At 44.6% G+C, this 10396-nt stretch overlaps 1 protein-coding gene across 1 annotated transcript; it reads right to left on the bottom strand.

Moving 5' to 3' along the window:
- Positions 1-4396: 4396 nt before the first annotated feature.
- Positions 4397-9792, bottom strand: gja10b (gap junction protein alpha 10 b). Its single transcript, XM_068753812.1, has 2 exons — positions 8461-9792; positions 4397-4435 (listed from the first exon to the last, which is right to left on the bottom strand). The coding sequence occupies exons 1-2, from the start codon at positions 9790-9792 to the stop codon at positions 4397-4399; spliced, it is 1371 nt and encodes a 456-aa protein (XP_068609913.1).
- Positions 9793-10396: the final 604 nt, after the last annotated feature.

Below are 10396 nucleotides of genomic sequence, written 5' to 3'. Positions count from 1 at the left end.
TGGTGCTATAGCCGCCCCGGCAGCAGCCCCCCCCCCCCAGGGGAGGCCCCAGATTCCACCTCACCGGACCTAGATAACGCCTCTGTGTACCAACATGGTCTCTGTCCCTGCCTTCCTCCTTCTCTTTTCCCCACTCTGTCCCTATCAGTCTTCTCTACCTCCTCCTGTCTCTCTTTCCATCGCTCCGGTTCCCTCACATCTCGGTGGCCCTTTTCGTCACCACTTCAAACTCAGGAAATGAAATTCTCTGAATGTTCAACCCGATTCGTAAGGAAACAACGACGAGTGCACGGCTTCTGCACACGAGGAAGCTGCGATGCAGTCGGACTGTAAAATGTTCATATGCAAAAATGTCTTTGAGCGATTCGCATTTGTATTTCTGTCCAGGACGACTTTGTACAGGATGTAACCGAAAACATTCCTCCTTTGCCTTCCTTAGCACTGAAATGAAAGGCGGTGAAATGGCTGTTTGTTTCCCACTCATCAGCAATGCCATTTGGATGTTGTATTGGTGACTTTCAAGTGCTTGTTGGCAGCATTGTATATAGAACGGCGCATGGCGACTGTAACAGTGATTTTGTACAGGTAGAAGCTTAGACGTGTTTTTCACCGGGGTTATATCAAGCACCTTTTTGCTAAGGGAAAAGAAAATCTTTGCTTTGCTGTTTCCTGTCCTGCCTAATGAATACTCCTCTACCATGGTGGATGTTCTTATACTCAGGAAACCAGCTCAATACACACGCAGACACACACGCAGAGGTTTGAGCTCCGTGCATGTATAACAGTTAGTTCTCTAACGTCGTCCCCGCCTCCTCTTCAAATGTGAAAGAGTTCTGCCTTGTGTTTTTGGGGGAGCTCTTATTTCTTATCAGTATTTAAAGTTGCTCTTTGCGAACACGCTTCACTGTCGCTGTTTGACGTTCAGAGAGACAACACAGAGTGCAGCCAAGAGACAGATACTTTTATTTTATCATTTTGTAAACTGATCCTGAATGAAAAAAGAAAAACAGGTTGAGAACAACGAACCTTAATTCAGGGCCTTTTTTTCCAGACCCATTTAGCACTTCCATGTTTTAGTTTTAGAACCCTTAAAAGTCCGAGACTGGAGCACTTAAATTGGCTCAAGAGGAGACGTCTTGTTATAACTGTACAAATATACATTAAACGATATGTGAAGAAAATGTCTCTCAAACTTAAACGCAAAACGAAGCTATTAGTATAAGATTGTTCACAACTTCTGTTTGTGTTAGGAACTAAATAAGCTAATTCATCTGCAGTGAAGACAGTGTCCATGTTGTCCCAAAATGATTAAGTAACAATAATAAGTTAATAATAACATATAAGACAGGAACATATTAGCTTGAGCATCCGTCTTTGTGATGTGCGTGCATGTTATAGCTATTAGCATCGCTAGCCTAGCTTCTGTTTGCCGTGTACGTTCTTTCTGAATCAGCTTTAAATTCTGCTTTTGCATGTTGAATGATCTCGACCCTTACTGCAGGACGGCTTTCCCTCCAAGCAGGACTGGACAGATGTTCGACAGCAAACCTTTATTCAATGCTCCTTAAAGGCGCTTTATTCCTAAGCTGTTAGCTTAAAGGCCTGCTAAAGCTAACACTTCTAGCATCCGTACCTGTTTGACCTCCCGCTGAGCATTTCTCCAACCTAAATAATCCAATATGTTCCTGTGTTTACTATCTTTCCTCGAAGGTCCGTGAATGTAGCTGCAGAATCAGTCTCATAGCATAAGCATTCCGATCTGACGTTGGTGAGGATGTGTTCTCCAGACAGCCGTAGAAAAAGTAGCTAGCGGTAGCTGCATTGACGCGCGGCGGCAGCGTACCAGAGCGTACAGGAAGGGCTATCGGCCGTCACTTTATCAAGGGTTCCACGTCTAAAATCTAATTTACCTTAGAATATGTATAGTACACCTTATACCTTTATGTATAGTAGGAGACACGGGAGTGAATAAGCCAGCCTCAAGCCCAGTCCCCCTCCAATTTTGTGATTTTTGGGGTGTCTGTCCTCAGCGGGACAGACGCCATTTGGCGAGCTCTTTAAGGTCATTTTGAAATGTATAAATCCATCCATTTTCTCGTAGGTGAGAAGATGGCAATGGCCTCGTCGACAGCCACTTTGCAGGTTACGCGTCTGCTGGAGCCTATCCCGGCTGACTAAGGGCGCAAGGCGGGGTACACCCCGGACAAGACGCCAGCTCATTGCAGGGCCAAGCTAAGAAATGTTGATTCCAAACATCCGAGTATTTTATCCTGCTTCATAGAGTACAGGCATGCTCATACACACACATGAATATGATAGACGCAGTACAGACGTTCTGGCACTGCCTGACGTGACGCAGTTGTGGTTCGGCCCGTTTCCTGTTTGATCCTTGTTTTACTAAAGTGAAACGGTGCTTCAACGTGGCGATGGTACCAGGATGACGCCGACTAAAGTCGAACCATCAACGTTACACAAGTTTATCTTCTCCATCCAAACGTCAGTTTAATTTGTGAACTTTTTCAATTGCCTAACCTTAAATTGGAGAACGGGGGTGTCGCATTCGGGAGCTTCTGTTTGGAGAAAATGAATTTATGGCTTTGTGTTGTGTTGCAATACAAATACTGAGCACAACAAATGTCTACATTCCTCTATAGCTGCTGTTTGTTTACCTGGTCAATAAACAAGCAGCAGCCTCGTCTGTCGGTAGAGGTTTGTGTCCGGACGTCTTTACATCCAACGCAGAGTTTGACGTGGTCAGATCACTCCGATCAGCCCGGCCGGTTCTGGTTGCTTTGAGGGCACCGGCGGAAGCCAAAATGGCGTTGTCATTTGGGTGAACTGATCCTTTTTTAAGTCACGGTGCCAAACAGTTGACCTTCCTCTCTGACGTCACAGAAGCAGGCTTATTTATTATTTTTGTTTTGCTTGCTTTGTTTAAAGTTCCAATCAGACACACCTTTAAATAAAGTTAAAGCCGGTTGGAGGCAGCAGAATGAACTGGAGAGACGCGGGACAACATGAACTCATTGCCTTTCTGTCAATGGGACCGATCTAAATTCAGTATTCACTCATCTTCAGCTCGGGTTTTAACACACAATGTATTTGTATCTTACGTTGCTACAGGCTCATGGATTTTCCAACAGTGCAAAAGCATCAGCTGTTGCTGCAGGAGATGAGATGACGAGAGCAAACAGTATTATCCGCTGGTTTGTCGCTATGACAACGAGCTTTCAAATCACTGTCATGTTGTTCGTTTGGAACCATTGATTAGTGCAGATTTAAAGCAACTTGGTAAGGACTCTGTCCGTAGGTCAGCAAAACGGAAGCGTGAGGATTGCGCCCCCTGCAGGCCGAGCGGCTGAACTATCCTGCTCTTGTAACGCTGTAAATGAAACGCTTGCCGTTTGTTTGTTTGTTTGTTTGTTTGTTTGTTGTCTTGATTTGATTTGGTGCTGCTTCTCTGAAACAAACACTGGCTCGTGTGCTCCTAATAATGTCCGATAAAAGACGGCTTGTCCCAGTTCAAAGCTTATTGATTCAAATCGAAAGATGGAAAATGTTTACAAACAGCTGTCATGTCAAGCTGAATCACTTTTTGCCATTTAAATTGTTCCTCTGCTCAATCGGACTGTCTCTTGGTGTTGTGTAAGGAAAGCGTTTCCTCAACTTGTCTTGGCTCAGCATCACGTGGACACAAGTGCACCTCCGATATTTGCCTTAGAACTTTCAGAGGCCATTGTTCACATTCAAGTGAAGTGAGTGTATGCAGGGGCCGCGACCCCATCCCCGAGTCGACTTCCTCACACTTATCTACCTGTGAAATCCTTCATACCTCTCATAACTGGTCAATGACTGTATCAGCAAACTGCATCAGGTGTTTTTTCTACATGCTTTTTACACAGATTCTATGGATTATTGTATTAGTAGGTTTTGGTGCATTATTTTTTAATGTAATAGCTCTTAAGCTTCCAGTTCAAGTTGGTGTTTTTTTCTTTCATTTCTTTCCTAGATGATTGTTTTGTGTTAATATTGTCAATTTGAAATAGCTGTTATTTGCTTAAGCTCTACTAAGAGTTCTTACCTTTATAATTTTTAAGTGCTACAGGACCCCAATTAATTAAAATGACTTAATAACCATTGTAAATATGGTATTGTGCAAACCCCATTTTCATTCATTTCAATTACTAGTGTTCTATAAATTACTTTTTTTGTCTAGACACCATTTCTCTTTCTGAAATAAAGAAATGTGCATATCATATTCTGATATTTGAGGATGTTTTTACAAAAACAAAAACTTAAATCCTCTCTGGAGGAGTCGCGCTGAGGAGCAGGAGGAGTCATCGATCTGCGATCTGTATCCGTCCATCCCTTCTACCTGAGTCCAGAAGCAGCACGTTTACTTTTTCATGATTGACGACAGCTCCAGAATCATGCTCTGAAAGACAGAATAAAAAGTGTATCCAATAATCAGGAGCATCAGGATACTTTAGGAATCCCAGCAGGACATTCTGTCTTGATATGTAGTGTGATATATTATGTGACCAGCAGAGGGCACAGGATGATGAGAGATGGTAATAGAGACTGCGACATTAAAGTTAGCAAGCTCATTTGTTCATTCAGAAGTCTCAACAACACGTCTAGCAGCAACAGTGCTCCAGTTAGCAAAACCTGGACGTAGGAAATAGTGATAGAATATAAATGGAGCAATGGAAGGTTACAATGAGGCATTGTATATATTTATTGGGTACATTTTCCAACATTACTGCACTTTGGAGGGAGTTGAACATTTTGCTTTGTGGTTTTTCTCTGAGGCCTTTTAATCAAAGGACCGAAGCTTTATGTTGGAGGTCAGAGGTCGGAGGTCTGTGAGTCCTGCGTCCTACATCTCCATCCAGAAGTCTGAAAGTGCTGTTGTGCAGGGCGGAGCTTTCAGTTATCAAGCTCCTTTATTGTGGAATCAGCTCCCTGATTGGTTCCTGAGACAGACACATCTCTATGTTCAACAGTAGACTCAAGACTTTCCTTTTTAACAAAGCTTATAGTTAATCAATACAATAATCAATATGCTGTCATAGGCCAGCACTGGTAGCATAACCTCCTATGACACACTAAGCTCCTCCCTCTTTATCTGATTATTCATGTTATAAATATATGTCAGTAATCTCTCTCTCTTCCTGTAGTCTTGTTCTCTCTCTCCCTCTGTTTGTCCCTCTCTCTCTTTCAGGTCCTTCTGTCCGTGGTGCTGCAGAACCTGGACCTGTGTCCCTCCACGCTGATGTCCATATTGCTAGCATTAGCATTTATATAGCAGCTCTTTAGTCAGTATCTTGTTCAGCAGCCTCTATGTTGTGTTTTGTTTTTGTCTGCTCCTCCTCTCTGTCTCTCTATCCATCTCATTGTCTCTCTGTCTTTCTACCGCTCTCTCTCTCTCTCTATCTCTCTCTCTCTCTCTACCCAGCCGGTCAGACAGATGGCCGTCCACCATGAGCCTAGGTTCTGTCCAAGGTTTCTGCCCGTTAAAGGGAAGTTTTTCCTTGCCTCCGTTGCTCTTGTGGGTCTAGTTGGGTTCTGTGTTTCCCTGCTAATCCTGCAAAGTGCCTTGAGATGACTTTATGTTGTGATCTGGCGCTATATAAATAAAACTGAATTGATTTGAATTTTATTTTATTTTATTGTGGAAAGCTATCTGTATTCGGCCCTCTGGACAAATCTATATAAGTGCACAAAAAACAGAGTTAAAGTGAAGATACTGTAAGTATAATGGGAGACAAACAAACATGACTGCAAAGAGATGAATTATTGTGGTTCCAGGACAAAGTACCGCATTTTCCGGACTATAAGTCTCAGTTGTTTCATAGTTTGGCTGGTCCTGCGACTTACTCAGGTGCAACTTATGTATATTAAAATGTGTACAGTAAACCCGCAGCAATCCACGGTTCCAACTCAAGTATCCGCAAAAATGTTTTCATCATTCTTACTCTAAAAATCTCACAAGATTGTTCAAGATCTGAATTTGAGAGAAATCTCACGAGATTTGAGATGTACAGTTTAACTCGTTTTAAGGCGGTGTCGATCAACTCAAGTGTTTTGTTGAACTTTTACAGCTAAATAAATAGAGAAACTCCTGAGATGAGATCTGAAACGATCAACGTTTGCTGGAAGAATCTGTGGCCTGAAGCGAGCCGTGATTACAAGGGATTTTCCCCTAGACATTCAAAGTGTAGCCGTAACCACGTCCGTGTGACTGGCTGAGCTCCGAGGGGGGGGGGGGGGGGGCTTTGAGGTCAAGTTTGAGGCTCTGATAGACGGGCATGCTGCCCCCCATGAATGAAGAGCCTGAGGAGTTATCTGGGCTAACAATAGAGCGCCTAACAGACCTAATGCGAACGGCAAAGAACATTCAATCAGCCGTTGACAACAGGCTTCGATCCATGAAAGTGCAAAATGCAGTCGAATCAGCTCTCGCCGTTTATAGGCAGGTTGAATAACGTGGATTAAATACAACCTGTGTACTACTATGTGTGTAATACTTTTCCTTGATGCTGCATGTAATTATAATATTACTATTTTGAATTTGTATAATACATATTTACATATTATACAATATTACCATGGACGGGGTAATGGGGCATTTAGGGGGTGTTAGACAGCCCCACAGAAGAGGAGACGCTTCCTCTTCCTCCGGGGTTAACGGATTTGTTCAGAAGTTACAGAATCTATTCTTTTTGGGTCTAAACACTCTACGTGAGATAAATGTTAATGATTTCAAGGTCACAGTCGATAATACAGTAATCTCCAGCAAAGAAGAGATTACCTATTTGGGCTGTGTTCTTGACAAATACCTGTCTGGCGATAGTATGGCAACTAAGGTGATCAAAAAAGTCAATCAGAGAACAAGATTTTTGGGCAGAATGTCTGCTTTTGTCTCCGGACGCTTGCTGGAGCCTCGTTCAGCCCCTCTTTGACTATGCTAGCACCTCCTGGTATTCAAACATCAAAGTGTCCCTGAAAACCAGGCTCCAAACCTCCCAAAACAAACTGATTCGGCTACTCCTCAATCTGGGGCCCATGACCCACCTTCTTCCTGGACATTTTGCTAGCCTAAAATGGCTCAGGGTAGAAGACAGGGTTAAACAACTCAAAATGGGATTGGCATTTAAAATAGTCAATGCAGCTCTGCCCTCAGTCCCCTCAATCCCTGCATACCTGCATGTGTCTGCTACACGTAGCTGAATACCGGTAACTGTTAATGTGTTTCGTTTTTGCCTGTTGTGCAAAATAAAAGTCTTCAAAGTGAAAATATTAAACAAATATTCAGCCTCCACCTTGTCTGCTTAGAAAGACTGTTTAGAGCCATTTCTGGTGGCCCCTGAGAGCTGTGTCAGACATTTGTTTTTGTAAAATGCTGCATCTGTCACGTGTTCTTAACAGCCCACATGTGTTGGTTGTTCAGGATCAGCACTGGACAGCTCCACATGTAGCCGGCTACATACGGATCAGGATCAGCACTGGACAGCTCCATAGGTAGCCGGCTACATATGGATCAGGATCAGCACTGGACAGCTCCATAGGTAGCCGGCTACATATGGATCAGGATCAGCACTGGACAGCTCCACAGGTAGCCGGCTACATATGGATCAGGATCAGCACTGGACAGCTCCATAGGTAGCCGGCTACATATGGATCAGGATCAGCACTGGACAGCTCCATAGGTAGCCGGCTACATACGGATCAGGATCAGCACTGGACAGCTCCATAGGTAGCCGGCTACATATGGATCAGGATCAGCACTGGACAGCTCCATAGGTAGCCGGCTACATACGGATCAGGATCAGCACTGGACAGCTCCATAGGTAGCCGGCTACATATGGAGCTGTCCAGTGCTGATCCTGAAAGTGACGTCTTTTCCATTGACTCTGGGAATGTTCTTTATCTTTCCCACTTCGGTTGTTTTTTTGGTTTCTGCATGTCCATAACAAGACAAGATGGTGGCTTTTTGGTTTTGCTTTGATTTTGTATCGATTATCTTTGTTCCTGCGTGATGATTGCATTTGAATGGAACTTTTCCACATTATTAGATGTGTTAATTTATTCCCATCACAAACTTTGGTTCATACTTATGATTTTTCTCATTTACAGTATGGATTTATCTCTAACAATGTTTAAGTTACAACCTTTTAAAAAAGTGATATCAAACCTGAATATTTTATTGTAATTACTGTGGCGGCTAAAGAGTTAAATAAATAATAAATAGTTATCTAACAGCATGTTAAGGAGTAGTTACATTTATTTTACATTAGATTACATTACATTTAGTTACTTTTTTACTGTGTTACGGTTTACATTTGGCCTTTGGGGGCAAACATAATGCTAACGTGGCCTTTGGAGAAAATGAGTTTGACACCGCTGCTTTAGAGGCTCCAGATAAACCATGTCTGGATAATCATTTATTCTACTCACCATGGACACCCTCCGTCCACTGGGTGGAGGTGGGGGGGTCGACACCGGGCTCTCTCCGTGGTTGCGGTGCTGGGCCTCTGTATCGGTTCCACTCTGTGAATTGGTGCTGTCTGATGGAGTCGACAGCTTGTCCTCTGACAGTCCTCGAGACATGAAACTGCATTTCCTTGCTGTGGGGTAGGGGTCGCTGTCTGGAGAATCGCTCATGTCGCTGAGCGCCTTACAAACACTCACTCTGCTCTGCTTCCTCTGAGGGATTCTCGAGGCTGCAGGGATCTCCACGTGGCTGGCCGTCGCTGTGGGCTGAGGTCCTGGATGCCGTGGCTGGGCTGGGACAGGCGGTCCCTTCGACTCCTCGCTGCTGCATGGGGGCTTCCTGCTGTCCACAGGACTGTGCTGCTCCAGAGCGCTTGGCTGCTGGTCTGAGCTGTTGGAGTCCTCGTGATTTTGAGGATCCGTATTACGGGCATCAGACCCGACAGCGCAGGTGTGACGTGTGAGTCGCACCAACCTCTGTGGGGAGGAGGTTGCGAGCACACAAGCCTGCTGTGCCACGGAGTTTCTCTTCGACCACACGCTGTCATCGTCTCCATATCTGTATCCATACAAACTTTGTTTGATCTTCTTCACCCCCAGATGGAAAATCTCCAGGAGGTTGAGGAATAAAGACACTCCGGCGATGGCGAGCATGAACGCCATGAAGACGTTCTTCTCCGTTGGCCGGGACACAAAGCAGTCAACGCTGTTGGGGCAAGGCAGCCGCTCACATTTGTACAGCGGAGCCAGCCCGATGCCGTACAGAGCACACTGACCGACAATGAAAGCCACCTCCACTGCAGATCTGCTTAAGATGTGGAATACATACGTGCGCAGCAAGGAGCCTCGAAGGGGCGCTTTCCTCACTTTCTTCTGTCCGTCCAGTTTCCTGAGCTCTCGCCCGATTCTCTTATGGTCCTCCTGGACAGGGTCTGTCCCCTCCAGCTCGGCTTTCAGAAAGGCCTTTTTCCTGTGCCTCTCTTTGTCAAGCGTCCTCAAACGGTACAACGCATGCCCCATGTAGACCAGAGACGGAAAGGACACGAATATGATCTGCAGGACCCAGTAGCGGATCAGGGAGATGGGGAACGCCTGGTCGTAGCAGACGTTCTTGCAGCCGGGTTGCTCGGTGTTGCAAACGAACTCACTCTGCTCATCATCCCAGACATCTTCTGCCGCGACGCCGAGCACAAGCATCCGGAAGATGAAGAGAATCGTAAGCCAGATCTTCCCCACAATGGTGGAATGAATGTGGACTTCTTCTAAAATACTCCCCAATAAGTTCCAATCCCCCATTTTCCATCACATTATCATTATTATCTGTCAATAAATAAAGAAACGTGAGTACGTCTTGGTTTTACAATGAATGCAGTATAAAGGGTGTTACTTACAGGTTTTCTAGGGTCCATCAAGGCTCACTTGTCGTCTCTTTGCCAGGAGACAAGACCCCACTATGGAGTGTAGCTGACAGGACTTCAGTGTGAGTCCATCGAGCCACCACATGGACCCTCCAATGCCCCGAGGTCAGTGCCACTTTAAACAGGACACTCCACTGGAAAGAGCATCAACTAAGATGTCAATACACGCAACGAACAATGTGTTCAGCTTCCTTGTTCGTGAACAACCACAGCTGGCGTGTGTGTGTGTGCGCGTGTGTGTTCAATTCAATTCATTTTTATTTCTACAGAGCTACAGAGAGGGAAGGACTGCATCCAAGTTACTCTCACGGCTCTGCATAGCTCTCTTTCTCTATATACCGTATAGATATATACATAGAGCTATATAGAGCTCGCCGAAGAGGGCCGTCAGAGAAATCACTCACTTTTAGTCAGTCTTATTTCAAGAGAACAACTTAATGTTAAATCTGAGACAAAAATGGAGAACTCTTTACATAAACATG

Source organism: Brachionichthys hirsutus, chromosome 20 (genome assembly GCF_040956055.1).
Source record: "Brachionichthys hirsutus isolate HB-005 chromosome 20, CSIRO-AGI_Bhir_v1, whole genome shotgun sequence".
Lineage (NCBI taxonomy): Eukaryota > Metazoa > Chordata > Actinopteri > Lophiiformes > Brachionichthyidae > Brachionichthys > Brachionichthys hirsutus.
This window is presented reverse-complemented; position numbering and strand designations above follow the sequence as displayed.